This window comes from Strix uralensis, chromosome 2 (genome assembly GCF_047716275.1).
Source record: "Strix uralensis isolate ZFMK-TIS-50842 chromosome 2, bStrUra1, whole genome shotgun sequence".
NCBI lineage: Eukaryota > Metazoa > Chordata > Aves > Strigiformes > Strigidae > Strix > Strix uralensis.
In genome coordinates, this window is record NC_133973.1 from 50854158 (window position 1) to 50872836 (window position 18679).

An 18679-nucleotide genomic window follows, 5' to 3' on the forward strand; every position below is an offset into this window, starting at 1 on the left:
TTTTTCTGTTTCAGCTCTGAGTGCAGAGCCCTTTAACAGATCATGATTTTGTGTGTGAATCTGGTGTTAGACAAAATACAGGAAGCCATCCGAGTCTAGGCGTTCTTTCTGTTTTAGACATCCCCTTGCATGCAACTGGGAACTTGCAATTCTGGTTCATATTATAGGGCTAAAAATTCTCAAACTTTCAATACTATATATATAATGTCACTAAATTCTGAACTACATAAATCTTGTGAAGAATTGGATTATATGAAATGTTAATGACAATCAGCTTTTTTCATTACAGTTTTGAGCAGCTCATTGTCTAGTGGCACTCCAAAATGTATAGAGGAAAGTTTGACCTATAAAAATATCTGTAAGTACTGATATTCCCTGTTCACAGAATCACAGAATCAACTAGGTTGGAAAGGACCTTGAAGATCATCTAGTCCAACCATTAACCTAACACTGCCAGTTCCCATCTACACCATATCTCTCAGCGCTATGTCAACCCTACTCTTAAACACCTCCAGGGATGGGGACTCCACCACCTCCCTGGGCAATCCATTCCACTGCCTAATAACTTCCTGACATCTAGTCTAAACCTTTCCTGGCGCAACTTGAGGCCATTCCCTCTTGTCCTATCTCTTGTTACTTGGTTAAAGAGGCTCATCCCCAGCTCTCTGCAACCTCCTTTCGGGTAGTTGTAGAGGGTGATGAGGTCTCCCCTCAGCCTCCTCTTCTCCAGACTAAACAACCCCAGTTCCCTCAGCTGCTCCTCGTACGACATGTGCTCCAGACCCTTCACCAGCTTTGTTGCCCTTCTCTGGACACGCTCGAGTAATTCAATGTCCTTTTTGTAGTGAGGGGCCCAAAACTGAACACAGTCATCGAGGTGCGGCCTCACCAGTGCCGAGTAGAGGGGTAAGATCACTTCCCTGCTGGCCACGCTATTGCTGATGCAGGCCAGGATGCCATTGGCCTTCTTGGCCACCTGGGCACACTGCTGGCTCCTGTTCATCCGGCTGTCAATCAACACCCCCAGGTCCCTCTCTGACTGGCAGCTCTCCAGCCACTCCTCCCCAAGCCTGTAGCGCTGCTGGCGGTTGTTGTGGCCCAAGTGCAGCACCCGGCATTTGGCCTTAGTGAACCTCATACAGTTGGCCTTAGCCCATCGCTCCAGCCTGTCCAGATCCCTCTGCAGAGCCTCCCTACCCTCGAGCAGATCAACACTCCCACCCAGCTTGGTGTCGTCTGCAAACTTATTGAGGGTGCACTCGATCCCCTCGTCTAGATCATCAATAAAGATGTTAAACAGGAGTGGCCCCAAAACCGAGCCCTGGGGGACACCACTCGTGACCGGCCTCCAACCGGATTTAACTCCATTCACCACCACTCTTTGGGCCCGGCCATCCAGCCAGTTTTTTACCCAGCAAAGCGTGCGATCATCTAAGCCTCGAGCAGCCAGTTTTGCCAGGAGAATGCTGTGGGAAACGGTGTCAAAGGCCTTACTGAAGTCAAGGTAAACTACATCCACAGCCTTTCCCTCATCCAATAAGCAGGTCACCCTGTCGTAGAAGGAGATCAGGTTTGTCAAGCAGGACCTGCCTTTCATAAACCCATGCTGACTGGGCCTGATCCCCTGGTTGTCCTGCATGTGTTGTAAGATGGTACTCTGGATGAGCTGCTCCATCAGCTTCCCGGTTACCGACGTCAAGCTGACAGGCCTGTAATTTCCCGGATCATCCTTCCGACCCTTCTTATAGATGGGCGTCACATTGGCCAGTTTCCAATCTGTCGGGACCTCCCCGGTCAGCCAGGACTGTTGGTAAATGATGGAAAGCGGCTTGGCGAGCACCCCAGCCAGCTCCTTCAGCACCCTCAGGTGCATCCCATCCGGTCCCATAGACTTATGTGTGTCTATGTGATGTAGCAGGTCACTGACTCTCTCCTGGATTGCAGAGGGGGGTCGTTCTCCCAGTCTCTATCATCTGGCTGAGGGGGCTGGATTCCCTCAGTACAACTAGTCTTGTTATTAAAGACTGAGGCAAAGAAGGCATTAAGTACCTCAGCCTTCCCCTCATCACTTGCTACCAAGTTTCCTTCAGCATCTAGCAGGGGATGGAGACTCTCCCTGGTCTTTATTTTGCTATTGACATGCTTATAGAAACATTTCTTGTTATCTTTGATTGCTGAAGCCAGATTAATTTCCAGGTGGGCTTTGGACCTCCTGATTTCTGCCCTGCATAGCCTCACAGCATCTTTGTAATCACTGTGAGTGGCTAGCCCCTTCCTCCAAAGGCTGTAAACTCTCCTTTTCTCCTTGTGTTGCAGCCAAAGCTCCCTGTTCAGCCAGGGTGGTCTTCTCTGCCGCCTGCTCCTCTTAGAGCACCTGGGGACTGCCTGCTCCTGAGCCATAAACACTTCCTTCTTAAAGAGCGCCCAGCCTTCGTGGACCCCTATACCCTTCAGGACCATCTCCCAAGGGATCCTGTCAAGCAGGTGCCTAAACAAGACAAAGTCAGCCCTTTGGAAGTCCAGGATGTCAGTCCTGCTTAGCCCTTTCCTGGTCTCTCTAAGAATAGAGAACTCTATTATAATTTCATGATCGCTGTGCCCTAGTCGTCCTCCAACCACCACATCATCCACCAGTCCTTCTCTGTTCACAAGGAGGAGATCTAACAGGGCCCCTTCTCTGGTTGGTTCTCTCACCAGCTGTGTTAGGAAGTTGTCCCCCACACATTCCAGGAATCTTCGGGACTGGTCCCGCTCTGCTGTGTTGTATTTCCAGCAGATGTCTGGGAAGTTGAAGTCCCCCACAAGAACAAGGGCAAGCGATCGTGAGATTTCACCCAAGTGCCTATAGAATATTTCATCCACCTCTCTGTCCTGGGTGGGTGGCCTATAGTAGACTCATACTACAACATCTGCCCTGTTCAGAATGTATCTTTCAGTTCAGTCAGCCAGTGTAAAAGGCATACCAAGAGACATATTTAATTAAGCAAAATGATTGGTGGGAAACGGACTGCTGAGAGTGAAGTGCTTCTTGATGGGCAGACAGTGAAAAGGTTGGTATAGCTCATCATAGACACGTCTGGGGGAAAAAAAGGAAAAAGCATTTGTGAAACAAACAGATGTTTAGTGCTTCATGAAAAAAGTAGGCCCAGTCTTAATTTGTAGTACTAATTTCCGAAAAATTCTGACCACTGCTAGAAGTGTATTGCTGATGTATGATCTTAACATGACCCAGTTAGAACACCCGCCTTGACCCTTAGGAGAGAGACAGTGAATAGAGTTTAAGTCCATGTTTATTACTGATTGCAGAAAGACAGTTCTGCTTCAACACTTTCAAAGCTTCCTCTCAGAAATTTAAAATTAAATAACAAAAGGTGTCCTCATCACCATATTATATTATTATATAAAGATACACATTTATTCATACAACTCACATGCCAGATAATGATCTGACTGGTCAGTGGATTTAAATAAAGGCAGTAGTCAGGCTTTTGGAACCTTCCTTTAGCTTGTAGAATCTTACCTTTTAATTTAAAATTAGCTGTGAAACTTAAGTATGATTTTAATGTGACTAAATATGTAGACAAATATTCATTCTCCTAGAAAACCTGACAGTCTTTTACAAGTTTACTCTTTCTCCTTCCAGCACACCATATGGCCAAAAAAATACTCTGGAAGACATAAGAGTGCATACTGTGCAGCATTAGTAGTTAGTGATCCTGCATAGCACCTTTATTTCAAAATCTGTTGAGGAAAAAGTCAAACATAGACAGTGATTTTGATTATAATGAGCTGTATGCATTTTTCTTGAAGTATGTGACTTGACATTCAAATTTTCTTGGTATTGTTCTAGTTACTAGTTCTTCACAGTTGTCATCTTGGCTTGTCAGCGGTGGTTCCTTGTTTTCTTTATACATTATTTCATTATTTAATAATTAAAAAACTCTTTTTATCATGGTAAAGTAACTGAAACAGGCTCAAACAAAACAATAAAACTTACCCTGAAGGAAGGCAGTGATTGATGGCAGAATAGATTTGCAGTAATTACGTAAATAAAATACAAATGTTTGAAGGTGTGAATTTTACTGAGAAAGCAAAAAAGATCAGCCCAAAAACATAACATCCAAGACAAAATGAGTGAACAAATATAGACCTAAAAAGGAGAAAAGAGGAAAAAAATAAAAAATATATTGAGCAATAATAAAAGGCAAGGAAGGAATTCAAAGCTTGAAGATACTTGAAGAAGTAAATATATCAAGAAATGTCACACAAGAAAGAAATCCAAAACTGTAGCTTTGAATCCAGTGTGGATCTGTTGACAAAGATGAAAGTTAATGGATTAGAGAGCTGGGATAATTGAGAAATTATCTTTTATTTTTACAATTGCTGTTGGATACTGATTGTGTAAAGTGCTCCTGTTCTTCAGATCTTTCACAAGATCAATAATACCAGGATTTTTGGTAAATTTTTTTATGCTGCTGCTTCAAAGATCTATACATTAATTGGTTTATTCTTGCAGTATCCCTCAGAGAATAGGTAAGTGTCCTATCTTATAGATCAACAAAGCAATAAAGCCTGTCTCTTTCACATGTCTTTGGGTAAATAGTCCCTTTGAAATCAATGGGACCTGACTGAATCAAGAAAGTAGGGTTTAGTTTTAAGTGTCTTCAGATAAGTCATAGTATAAGCCAGTGAATAAAAATGGAAAGCTCTGACAAGCCTCTGTGTTACATTATTTTGCCAAAGCATTACCTCAAATGAGAAGGAGAAAAGGGCAAGGGGGAAGGGAAAAAGGACTGCAGCACTGGTGGTGAGTGGTGGTTCTTGGTTCATTTCCAGTTCCCAGTCTCTTGTCACTGTCCTTTGCTCACGAGTTTGCTAACTGAACCTTAACTTGGTGGTTCTTTTGGGTGACATCCCACTGCAGCTGTTGGGACACGCTTTCACGTCACAAATGTGCATGCTCAATCGAATTACAGAATACTGACGAAATATGAACCTAGAGTAGTACAAAAACTCCATACTTTTAAATTTTTTTTTTAAATGACCTATTAGAAAGGTGTCTGCATGTGGTAAATTCCTCAGAGAAGTAGCTTCTATGTCCTGCAGTGAACTAGTTTTAGATTTTATTTGATGTTTACTACTCTTGATCTTTGTTTTGTCTTGGAAAGGTAAAAACAATGGGTAGAGTGTTGGATCAAGACTATTTTGAGGCTTTTTTCAGCAGCTAGCTAGAGAATGGGTCAATTCAAGATTTTGAAAACATCTGTAATAATGCAGCTATCAAAGTAACTATTCTATAGACCTGTGCTGAGTTTGTGACCTTTTAAGAAACATAAAAGAGAAATTAATCTGTCTCTGACTAGAAAAGGTCAAAACTAATAGTGACAGAAAACTGCTTTTGAGAAGATACCACAGGTAGCAGAGCAAAAATGTCAGAACCCAGGAATAGCTTCTGATCAGAGCAATCTCAGACAGCAGGCCTGAGAACATGCAAGTCCTTGGTGTGGTTTCAGCAGAGCTTTTGTTGAATTAATAGGGAGATAGGGAGAAAAATAATGCAGCTGTGACATTGTTGCAGATTGCTGATTTACAGAACTGCTGTAACTGATGATCTGTCACATACCTGGCTTTTCAAGAAAACATGCTGTTCTCTCCCTTGCTGTTAATGGACAAAATTGGATGTGACCTTTGATTCCTGTGCTACATGTACTTTGTATTCTGTTTAGCAAAAGTAAGCTCAGAACCCCTGTTGTGCTCTTCCTGAGACATTCTTCTGCAGTATGGGCTTATCCCTTTTTTCATTAAATAAGAACCATTGTAGTTTAAGGACCAGTGGATCCTCAGACCTGATAGGGGTTCTTGCAGTGCATGTAGAGGTCATGATGAGAATGGCTTCTTACAAGCTGCCGCCCCCATGCCAACTCAGGGCGGTTAGGTGAAAAAAACTAAGACCACCTGGAGGGAGGAATATGCTTCCTGTACTTCTGTATTCCTCTCTAAAATCTAGTGACTGAGATGAGTGAACTTTCAGACAACTAACTTGCTACCACTTCTTGGATTTTGACGATTTGTTGTCTTAATTCTTTAATCCTCATCAGGCATGCTTCTGTGTTCCCACATTCTTACCAGGGTTTCATTACATACCATTCCTTTTTTCCCAAGATAAAAACAAAATATTTTTTTAAACCTAAGCAGACTCCTGTGCAAGTGTTTTATACATTTTCCCTTAGTAATCCCATTTTTCTGTCTTCGGAATCAAGTTTGGCCCTTTCTGGTGAAAAGTAACATCATTTAAATACTATTAGGAGGAGTGTTTTTTCCAGTATCAATTCTGCCTGTGTGTAGGAACATTAAAGATGCTAAGTTGACGATACGTTTTAAATACAAGGGGGAAGATAGTGTGCATTTAATACTTTCTGCTGGCATCCAGTAAATTATTTAAAATTTCTGAAAAAAAGATTCTTATTCCTGATGGGCTTTCTTAGCTTTTTATTCCTTGCACTGCACTGTTGTCATTCTTGCAGTAATCAATCCTTTTAGTTGCTTTAAAAGAAGCAAAGCCATACTTGTTTCTTGTTCTTCTGGCCAGAGCGCTGTAAGAAAAAATTTCTGTAGGTCTAAAAGTTCAAAGATGCAGTACTTAATACATTCAGCACATGTTTCTGGTCCAACAGGTAAGTTGGACAGCCAGCTGCTCTAATTCCTGTGCAGTGTAAGATATGTAGCACTCATGACTAGACTCCTTCCTACCAACTCTTTAATGTGATTGTCATGTCTTTGTTAGAGAAGAATTACTTCTGTGCTAATACTGAAAATGATTCAGCCTTAGTTATGTGACTGTTTTGCTTCTCCTGTCACAACAAGTTAAATAAAAAACATTGCAAGAAATGTGTGATAAAGTTGGAAAGCAAAGACAGCAAGAAGGGACTGTGCTTTGAAGCGTCTGATTAGTAAGAAGCTTCTCTGTACTGCAGAGAAGCATAAGAAAAAGGTTCTTTGCTTTCTATTTACACATTATTTTTATGAAATGCAGTTGGAAATGACTGTAATGGTGAGGCAAATGAGACGTACGTATGCGGGTGGGACCTTGAAATCTCTGCCTTTGTCCTTAGGAGGGCCTGGGAATCCATCTATATCCTAACAAAAAAAGTAAAGACAGTGCTAAAACCAGACTTGGTCAACACCAAACGATCTAGTTGGCTTCTCCCATTGCTGTTTTTTATAAGAGCTGGAAACAGACTTGCCTGTTCCAAGCATCTTCCCGAGCCTGTTTCTTTTGGGGAGCAGCAGGAGCAGGCTGCCCTGCAAGGCAGGGCGAGCCAGGAGCTGTGGGTGGCAGCAGGCAGACAAGGACAGGGACCTCACCCACAGGACCCCACCCCACAGCAGACAAACGAAGTGACCAGGGTCAGCAGAGAGTCCAGTGATAGCCAGCAAAGGCCTCACTGAGGCAGATCCAAGGACACTCCAGGACATCAGGTCAGGATCAGCAGTTTAGGAGGCCAGGAACGGGCTTACCTACAGCTTAGCTCAGGCAAGGACCAAGGGTGAGGACCTGAGCTGACACAGAGCTCCTGGGCCTGCAGGCAGAGGGTACCTGAGCTGACCTCCAAATTTAGTTGGGTGCTACCAGCCCAAGCGCTTTTGGAGTCTGATGGCTCTTCAGTGGGAGTAAGAAAGTATGGGTGGTGCAATACTCTGAGGTCTTTTTTTTTACTCTCCACAAACTGGGTGGCTCTGAATGAGCTCATTGTATTGTGGTGTCTCAGCCTCTTTCAAATGCAGCATAACATGGTGGAAAAGAACCCTTTCTCCTCCTGAATTCATGGGGAGTTGAAAGACATTTAATTTTTGTTGTCTGCTCTGTAATGCAAATGTTGTTCTGGCTATAATAGTCTCTGGCCACACAATACTGTAGTTAGATCTATATAAAACTTACCACTCCAGTCCATTAATTTTCAGCCATTGTCCATGTTTTTCATGTTTGTGGTCTGCCAGAATGAGTGTATAGTCCAGAAAACATGTTAAAGTATATGAAACTCTATATTGTGTAGATGAAAACAGTGGTAAGGGATAATACATTTATATCACAATTGCATATCCATAAGGAAGGTTAAAACTACATGTGTAATGTAGGATTATTTATTTTAATGGGACTCAAATAATTATTTTAAGATTGTAATCTCTCTACTTCCATACTACTTAGTCACACAGTCCAGCCTTTCTTAATGTTACAAGTATTTAGTGCTAGTTAGTGGTGTTACATAAATAATGAATGGTGTTTGTGTGTAGTTTTATGTTTCCTGGTAATCCTGCACATTCTCTTTAATGTGCACCTATTTTCAGTGAATATCAAGTATCTTTAGTCTTACGCTTTCCCAGAACTGCCTTCAGGGTTGCCATTTCACCTAAAGTATGCAACAGCCACATGACCAGTTGGCTGTATTGGTGCTGTACATTGCCATCACCGCAAGCACAGCCGTGTAAAAGGTGCAGGGGCTCAGTTTTGAGCCTTGAGTCTGTTTCAGTTAGTGCTTTAATCAGCACCAACACAACAGCGGAGCTGACTGTACAATGGTTTGGTCAGTTCTGTTTCCTTTTGTGGTACCCAACTTTACCTTCATATATAGTAGTATTTGGTGCTATTTTGGAAAATCAGATGCTATTAGAAAAAGACTGTCTTCGGCTAGGCGGTATTCAGATGAAAGCAGCATGCTGTAACTCATAATTTCTGCAGACGGAAAGAAGCTATAGCTTTGCTTTAAATGTTGAGAAGGACTACTGAACACAGTAACATAGAAAAAGTTCTTACGAAATGGCCGTTACTAAAATAATTGGGTTTGGTAGTCCACGATTTCTTATCTCTTGCCTACAACTCTGACAGTATTATTAGTCTTTTTAAATTAGAATTTTATGTAATCATTTGCACTTGCATGCCAGTTTCCTGCATTTCAGGTTCTGATTGCTTGCATCCAGGTGGTTTCTATGCAGTATTGTGCAAAACAGCTGACACTCCTATATAGCCAGAGACAAGAAAGAGTAACAATATATGTGAAGATGATATTTGATTCCAAGTTGTGTAACATGTGGCCTGTTCTGATTTTTGTTTTCGCTCCTCAGGACAGTTGCAAAGACTTATCCTCAGTCTCCTAAAAATGCCAAACAATATCCAGCTTCTCCTGTGAAGCATCGTGCCACTTCCAATCTCAACCATGAAACTCCTAAAAAGAAAGCAGACAAGGAGAAAGAAAATGTCAGTCATCAGAAGTCCCCAGGAGCACGCACTGATGAGGCAGGCCAGGTGGCTTCTGAGAAGCATGTGCCTTCTGCAGGAAAGACTGAAAACAGTGAAGGTGAGTCTTACTGCAAGAATATACTGCAAGATATCATGGGTCTCTTGAGGCTTTTAAACTGTGATGGCTTGTTCTTTTCTTTAGGCTGCTCAGTCATAGGCTTATGAAAATGTGTAAAGATACATACTGGAACCAGTAAAAGCATAGTTTTCACCAGGGTTACCCATGTATGAAAAACTTGTTAATGAGGATGTGAAAATGCTGAAATACAGGGATGCCCTTATTTATCCCATATTCTATCTGCTGAAAGTACTGAGGTATGCTTTTGAAAAGTAAAGGTGTTATACCAGTGTGAATCAGGGCCATTTCAGCCTCCATGCAAGTGGTGGACACTCTCTTTGTTCCCTGCCTAACTTTCCACCCTTGGTTGTCTTCTCTTAGGGAAGATCACGGCAGGAACAACTGATGCAGAAGAAGCTTCAAAAATTCTAGCTGAAAAAAGACGACAGGCCCGCCTGCAAAAAGAACAAGAGGAAAGGGAGAGACAGGAAAGAGAAGAACAAGAGAGGTATCTCTATTGATTTGTGAAAGTTACTACGTAATAATTTAACCTGTGTCATTGAAGATGCTTGAAACTGTGGTAGGTTTAGAATCAGTGTGGAAGCTTAGATGGAAGCGTTGATTTCTTTTAACTTGGACTCATAATTCAGTAGTGTCTTTTGCAGTCTTTATGACTAGTGAAGTTAGAAAATAATAATTCGGCTTCTTTAGGAAGCCTGAATAAATTATTATTCATCCAAATACTTCAGGTATTTGTGTGCAGTACACTGCAGTGTGGACATACCTGAAGTATTTTATGTTGTAAAGAAATATTTGAGGCAGTTTTAAATGAGCTAGTTCATGTAGCAGAAACAGTCTTGCAGTAGTAGTATATGCCTTAAATGGCAAGGCTTGTATTATTCAACAAATTAACCTGAAGTTCATCTTCCTGCCCAACTTTGTAGGTAGTTGAGGGCTTTAAGAGTGTGGGCATAATGAAAGTTGCTGTGTCTAAGCAGTGAAATTCTGGCGCTGTTCTGGGAGCACGCTTTTAGGTTGTTCTCCACATGGGATGCTGATTGCAAGTGTCAACAAATCATGCCCTTCCTTCAAGCCCCTAATAGTAAATCACTAACTCTGCGTATCTAAATTCAATTTTATCTCTCCTTAGTGAAAACATGGCCAGAGGGCAGGGGGGAAGGATCACCAGTGCCTGCCAGTTTGGTCCAGTGGAAATATTTTCTTAATCCCTGATACGCAAGGATAAGAATGATCACTTGTCAAAGCAGCTCTTGCATGTGGTGACAAAGGAGCATGATGTCCCTGAGTGGGCTAGGAAACAACACAGGTGGAATTTAGACCTACTCTTTCTAGTGTACCAGTGTGTTTTGTGGACTTCGCTGCTACTCATCCAATCTGTTTATCTTCATCTGAAATGAAGGAAAAAAGTACTTGCTTGTTCGTAGATACCAGCATTCTGGGTATGAAGTGCAGGGGAAGAGGAATGGTTTTATTATAGAAGCTTGAATTGAAATTAGAATGGAAATGTTTTCTTTTTCTTTGATCACACCTGTTTTTTCAAGGGAAAATACAATTTCTATGAAATATTTCAGGCAGTGAAAATAAAATTGGAACAAAAGTTTGATAGCAACCTGAGTACAGAGCACATGCTCAACCTCTTTGCTGTATCTTGGCATTTTTAATGAAAATGCGTGCTGATGCTACTGCTGAATGCGTGACATGCAATAGGATTCATGCTAAACAAGATGAAGCCCTTTAAACATACTGTTACATTTTTTGCAGGCTTGAAAGAGAAGAACAGAAAAGAAAGGCAGAAGAAGAAAGACTTCGTCTAGAGGAAGAGGCTCGTAAGAAGGAGGAGGAAAGAAAACGTGAAGAAGCAGCAGCTAGAAAAAAGGCAGAAGAGGAAGCCAGGAGAAGAGCTGAGGAAGAACAAATGCTAAAAGAAAAGCAAGAAAAAGAGCTCCAGGCCAAACTTGAGAAGCAGGTACCATCTCAAACACAAATGTGAAATTTTATGTATACATACATATGTATACGTGTATTTATATATACATACACATAAATACTTAAGAGTATCTGGTAATCTGCTTTAAGTAAATAATGGCCCTATCATATTTTGCACATTTTAATTAGAGGGAAGAAGCAGAAATCAAAGCCCGCGAGGCAGCTGAACAACTTCGTCTTGAAAGGGAACAAATCATGCAGCAAATTGAGCAAGAAAGACTGGAGCGGAAGAAGGTAGATTTTTGCGTCTCAACATAATGATTTAATTTCTTGTTTAAATACATAACCCAGGAAGTACCCAATAGTATCTAGGAATAATAATCTGGAGGGATTACAGATGGGTATTTACACCTAATTTAGTATTTGCTACTTGCATGTTAGGGAATACGGACATCAAAATTTGTAACAAAGTGGAATTGCCTAAGGCAAACGACTTTCTACTAGGCACTGAACAGACACAGAATTAGCTTCTACCCACGAAGTTAAATGCCTGAGACAAACAGGGAATGGCATGCCAAGGCAAATGTTGATTGCCACCCATCCCAGAGCATCACAGAGTATTGAGGAACATGAGTGACTTTGTTTTAAAACTTACTCAACAAAACCTCTTTGTCGTTAATTGAGAGAGTTAATGTGATTAACAAACAGGTTTTCTCCCACCTGGCTTGTCTCTGGTTGCATTATGCAGAGGCAGCAGGGCTGTCTGGCCACTACCACACAAGGAAATGGCTGGAGCTGCATAAATTAGCTTTATCTACAGCTCTGTGGCAGGAAAGAAAGAACAACTGCAGAGCTGCAGAACCTCTGTCTGGTTATAAAAGGTAGTCTTTCCATATATGTTATTCCAGTATGTTGACTGTTTACCACTGAGCTGGAGGCATGTTGCAGTTGCAGGTAAGAATACCAAACCAAAGCATCTTTAAATCTGAAATAGTTTCCTTTCACAGTAGTGCAAAGAGGCAAGGTTTGTTGGGAGGTTTTGTTTTTTTTTTTTTTTTTCTTAAATGATCGAAGAAGGAAAAGAAAAAAAAGTATTTTAGGGTGATGCCTTACGCATTTCCAGCAAGAATAACTTCAGATATTTTATTTTATTCTTCCATTTCAAAAAGCCTAACTGTTTTAAAGGAACTCTTTGGAAATAGTTTGAAAAGCAACTAGATGAAAATAATAGCTGTTGGTTTTAAATAAATGTCTTGTTCCAGAGCTGCAAACACCTGGTATTAAAATGTTTGTCTCTAAATTGCACCTCCTGAGAAAGTCATGTTCTGTGAGATGTGAAAGCCAGCTCCCAGGTGTTTTCTACCTTTTGTTTTCTTTATTTTTCTTTATTCGCTGTTTTGCAAGACAGGCAGGGTCATGACAGTAGAGAAAAGTTTTTGGGTTTGTCTTTTTCTCCTTTATTAGTCTCTTGTGCTAAATACTCTGTCTGCCTTCTCATCCTCTGATTTATTTTGATTTCTAGAGAATAGATGAAATAATGAAGAGAACAAGGAGGAGTGAAACACCAGAAATAAAGGTATGAAACAGTGTGTGGTTGCAGGGTTTTGTTTTATTACCCGTATGTGAAAATTAAACTCTAGAGTAGTTCCGTGTTAGTAGGTAGACTTAGGTACACTCTACACCCAAATTCAGTTGCATTTCAAACTGAGAATGACTGTTGCTGTGTCACAGTTATTATTGTGCCACTGCTACAGAGACTCAGCTTTGTGCAACTGTTGCAAACTTAACCTCCCTCCTTATCCAGGAAGGTGGCAGGAGCCCATTTCTGGATGCTGGAGCTGTAATGTTTGCTGCTGTGGTGTATCTTCTCCTGCTTTGTACCAGCTAGTGAATTAGTTACTGAGCATTCTGTGTTAAGCCTACCAGGAATGTGGGCTTGAGAACAAGGCAATTGTGTCCAGTGACAGAGTCAAGTTTTCACTTTTATTCTAAGTTTTCTATTAAAGAAACTTTTTCTTCGCTTACTTTCAGAAAATGTTTTCTTTTTGAGGTAAAAAAATAAAATCCTATGCCTAACTAAAGAGGGGGGCACGGGGGGCAAATCCTCTCTTGCTGTTGATGACCTTTGACCACCGCATGGCCCTGAGCAGTCTCACAAATTTCAAGCCTAGACAGTTTCATGAAAGTTATTCCATCATCTAATACAGTTAACTCATTTCTTGATTACAGAAGGAAGAGCCAAAACTGGAGGTACCATCAACTTTGAGTGTGGAAAAGCAACCAAAGGCCCTTGTTCTCAACCAGCCAGGTAAAAATTGCCATATTTTTCTGACTTGTTTTTACAGTTAGTTCTCTTCAGAGTTTGTAATCTCAGGCAGAGATTACAATCAGTGTATTATCATAGATTCTTTGCTTTAATCTCAAAAAGAACAGCTACATTTGTCACTGATGCAAATGTTAGAAACTGGAGACTTGGCTTTGTTTTGCCTCTTAAGCAGAAACAGAAGAAAGTTTCTCTTCCATTTTAGTACCTGACATAGCATTTCTGTAAATGAGAAGTTCCCATCTACCAGTAGGTTTGGTTGCTGCAATCTACCTTCAGTTTTGTAGGTAGAAAATCTCTACATACAACCAAGCTTGCAAGCTTTTTATAGAATGCTATACAAATGCTATTGCTCTAAAATGTTCTAAATTGCTTTTGCTCTAAATCTTACATTTAATTTGACTTTACCAAAAAAGCATATGTATTTAAAGAATATTAAATATACATATCTGGCATTTATCTAGATTTTGTTTACTTCCCCAGGCTAAGGCTTTTAATACATGACATAAAAGATAAAACATTCTCTTCCTTTTTCCTCAAATTTAGAAGGTGTAGCATAAAGAACAATTTTAGAGTGGAAAAGATGATTGACAGTATAGTATGATGAGTCACAGATGAAACTGAGTCCTACTGGATTGTCAGTCTTCCTTTCTACTTGATCTATAACTTAAAAGCATTTGTGGTTTTTTTAGAAACTATTAAAATAAAGAAGTTGCTACTGTCATAATTTCTAACATTCTTTTATAGAGATCAATGGATTGGCAACCTGCCTGAAAAATAAAAGCTTAGAAAGTGCTGCCTCTGTAATCCCTTCCCAAGATGTAGTTGCTAATGGACTGAAGTCAGTTCCAGGACTTATTCAGCTGGAAGCTGTTGATGGGAAATCTAACAGCATGGAAGATTCAACAGATGAGGTTCAGTCCATGGATGTGAGGTACAGACCATATCTACCAACAGAAATTGTGGAATTTATTTTTTAATACTTCACTGCTTCTCACCTACACCACAATGGGGCAGTCAGGTGTCTACTGTGGTGTACTCCACTCCTGTCAAGATGCAGATTGGTTGTTTCAGATAAGAGTCAGCAGAACCTCATCTCACTCTCACATATTTGGCAAGGGAGGAGGGCTCTGAAATCCTTCTACAGTCTGTCCTTACAGATTCCGTACAAGTTTGCCCAAACCTCTCAGATTGTTCTGTGAAAGTAGATACTGTCAGATGTCACCATTTTTTATTTGTGTCATAACTGCATAGCTATCATGTATGAGCTTTTCTCCCTCCATACAAATGGAATAAAAAAATAATTAATTTAGAATTTTAAGTACATAACTGGAACAAATGTATGGAAATCAGTAAATAACTTTTTGTTAAATACTGTTAGATTTTGATGGAAGGGCCTGCAGGAAAGAAGGAAGTTGATAATTTAAGGCTGCTATGAGGACGCTAGCTCTAAATTTTAAATACGGAATTTTTATACGATGCTTCCTTAATCAGCAAGCCAACTTAACCTTTCATACTGTTTCAGTATTTCCAGTAAATCTGCATAAACATGTAAGAAATGCCCTACTGGGACAGACCAGAAGTCCATCTAGCCTGTTACTTTGTCTCAGAGAGTATCAACAGGAAAAACTAGTTAGGGAGAGCACCTGAGCCCACAGCTTTCTACAATCCAAGATCACACAGAAGTGTTACATGAGGGATGTTAGAGGGCACAGCTGTGCCTTGCTCTTGGAAATATCCACTGATGGACCTGTTACCCATGAGTTTATCCAACTCCTTCTTCAACCCACTGATAATGTTTGCATCCAGGACCTCACCTGGCTGTAAGTTCCACAGTACAGTCTCACTGGGTAAATTACATTCTCTGATATGTGTTAAACCCAGTCTCTTACGAGTGTCATTGGGCACCCCCTGGGTTTTGTGTTGCAGGATTTGATCCACAATAGTTTTGCCTTCAACTTATCCACCACTCCTTCATGGTTTTAGAAATCTGTGAAATCATTCTTCTGCCTTCTCTTCTCCAAACGGAAATGCACTAGCCTAACTAGTCTTGGCAAAGTGTCAGCTGGTAGCAGCGCTTCCTAAATTAAATTTTAGGATTTTTAATGTCTGAAATATATCATAAGGTCACAAGAAATAAGTTTTTGATTTTAAGTTTGAAGTGTGAATGCTTTAGGTAAATGTTTGCAGGGTCAGGACAAGAATTTGCAAGATGCAATAAACATTTAAGTATGTAGTGCGAGGACTGAAATAATGAGATGGCAGTAAATCACCAGAAATGTGTTTTTAGGAGATGAGTGTTCACATCACACAGCTACCACAAACCTTAACCTTTAAGGAATGTGGATTAGGTATGACCTTCCATCCTGAACAGGGTACCCTCTCTTTGTTTGGATTGGGACATATTCTAGGTAAAGGCTTGCCATAGCTGGCCTTAAGATTAGTAGTGGTTTTTGTACAGTCAAAATTTGGTTGTTGCTTAATGAAAAGTTACACACCTCTTAATCTGCATCTTCCTTTTGTTTATGTTTTGTGTAGCCCAGTTTCAAAAGAAGAACTTATCTCTATCCCTGAATATTCACCCATGAATGAACTCATGCCTGGTGTTTCTTTGGACCAAAATGGGACAAGTAATGCTAAGGCTCTTGAAGATCTCTTGGATTTCACAGGCCAAGCTACATACTCCAAGATGTCCAGTGATACCATTAGCCTAGATGACTGTAACAAAAACTTGATTGAGGGATTTAACAGTCCAGGACAGGAAAATACACTTAATTCTATCTGTTGACAACCTCGCTTTTCAGCAGAACAGATAAAGGTACAGTATTGTGATAAACATCTTGGATATGATAAATTGCTGTGATTACTTACGAGCTTACTAGAAAAATATAGCAGTTGTAAACAGCATATGTGGAGAGAGGAAGAAAGCTGGTCTCATAGATATTTAAATTCAGTATAATCTTTCAGATTTGCAGCTCTTTGTAAATTGGCATCATATGCAAACTCAGCGTATCATAGCAACCGAAAGTATCTGGTCAATGGAAACATTTCCTTTTTGCGTTCAGAATATAGTGAAAAGAGTTGGCTGGGGCTTTTTCCTCTTCATTAATACAGCACCTTTCCTATAACTCGTTAGAGCCTTATTTGCATGAAGAAAATGGTTAAAAATGGAGCCAGCCTGGAAAATGGTAGTTATTGTTGCTGCTTACTCTTTGCTGCTGCTGTAAATACTCGCAGCACAGTGTAGAATCACTTATCCTAGAAAGCCTGCGTAGTAAAAAAGCATAGCAGGCTTCAGTGACAGTTTCAGAGTACAATGCCACAGTCAGTTTTTTTTGAAAGAATGTATTCTAAATTACAAAACTGAGGTCATCTAACTTGCATAGCTGACTTGATATTCTTCTCTTTCTTTTTTAATTGACAGAGGTAGCAATTTGTGGAGGATATATATCTGTGATGCTACTGGCAGTAAAATATGAGCTTGTCACTTGAAAAAGCTTCTGCCGTCCTTGAACACTGGATTACAAATAATCAGAGCTGAATATAACTTTGTCTTCCCAGGGAATATGTTGAATAACTGGCTGCTTTTGGTAGAAATCAATGATCTAGAACCTTGATGGTTTCAGGGAAGACTGAGTGTGCATTAGAATTTGAGCTTTAGCTGCTAATAAAGCACTTACTACTTCTTTTAATTTAAAATTCACTGCAACACTTCACTGTGATTTTTACCTGTGCATTTTATTTTGAAATAATTCTTCCTTAAGCTTTATCATACATCCATTTAGACATCTTTTTCTTGTAAATAATGATGAGGTTTGCCCACAGTGCATTGAAATGAAATAATATACTGTACTTTAGTTTTGTGCCTATCTTTTTGTTGTCTTTAATAAGGAGTTATTGGCAACTTTTATGCAGATGTATAATTCAAAACTATAGTGGAAGAGGCTTGAAAAATATACAACTGCTTAATTAAAAGAGCCTTCTTACTGACGGTGGAGGGTGGGAGCTATCTCGTTATTGGTTGACACTTTTAGTCACTAGTGGCACTTACTGGTTAATATTAATTAGTCCGGGAGCGACTATCAACTATGTCTTTAAAAACATACTTGTGTAACACCTGTAAACAAAGTAGGCAAAATGCCTAGTGTAATCCCTTAATAGATATATAGTATAGCTGTAGTAGTTTTGAGTGAGTGGTCGGGGCTGAGGTAACGTGTTAATCTTTGAAGATGCAGACACTTGATTGATACCAGCAGGCTTTCTATCACGTGGAGAAGTATTTTGTCTTCCTATAGGCTCAACACAACAAGATGTAGTCAACAGCAAAACAATATGCGAAATTTGCAGCAGAAATACAAAGGCTGAGACACACACGGGGAACACTGCTAGCCCCCTTAACATTCTGTAAGCCTCTGTATGGAAAAACTCACATCAAGATGTATAATGTCTAGACATTCTGTGCCATACAGTGTTAACTTTATTTCTGTTGGTGAACTATGATAACTTTATGCTAGATCACGTGCTGCTTTGAGGACACTTTTGTCCAGTTCCTTAGAAGAATAAATTATAAATACAAATCTCTTTGGACACTAATACAAAAAGTGAAAACCTGGGGGTGGTGGGGTATTTTTCCTTTTTTGTTTGTTTCTTTTTCACATGTAAGGGAGTTCACAGCGTAGCTTGAGCTCAGTTGGAGCCCCGTTCTTGTGCTCTTTAAAGCAGCAACGGGAAAGTAAGCAGTGACATTACATGCGATATGTAAAGAAATCGTACCTACAAAAATCCAGCTCTATTTATATTAGTGTACTTCAGAGAAATACTTTCTTTTGACTGTGCAGTAAGCTGTAGCATGGTACTGTGTCTTCCAAATTAGTCCTTCATCTATTTCCTAAATAATAAACAAACAAACCCAGTTTGTTTTGCTGTGATACATTGTGTTTGACAAATGTCACATTATATTTTATTATGGTGTCATTGTATAACCTGTAGATTTCTGTATTTGCATGACCTGTATAGCATGTATAAAGGTGAAATACATTTTCATTTCTGAACCTAA

The 18679-nt window shown here is 40.1% G+C and overlaps 1 protein-coding gene across 7 annotated transcripts in view; it reads left to right on the forward strand.

Moving 5' to 3' along the window:
* The window catches only part of MAP7D2 (MAP7 domain containing 2), a 93683-nt gene extending 75004 nt beyond the window's left edge, over positions 1 to 18679 (forward strand). For all 7 annotated transcript variants that reach the window (XM_074858667.1, XM_074858666.1, XM_074858669.1 and 4 more), the window contains 8 exons: positions 9121 to 9353; positions 9735 to 9861; positions 11136 to 11340; positions 11490 to 11594; positions 12823 to 12876; positions 13530 to 13608; positions 14371 to 14557; positions 16162 to 18679. In XM_074858667.1, the coding sequence (XP_074714768.1) occupies positions 9121 to 9353; positions 9735 to 9861; positions 11136 to 11340; positions 11490 to 11594; positions 12823 to 12876; positions 13530 to 13608; positions 14371 to 14557; positions 16162 to 16411 (1240 nt within the window). In that variant the 3' untranslated portion in view covers positions 16412 to 18679. The remainder of the gene's footprint in view (positions 1 to 9120; positions 9354 to 9734; positions 9862 to 11135; positions 11341 to 11489; positions 11595 to 12822; positions 12877 to 13529; positions 13609 to 14370; positions 14558 to 16161) is intronic.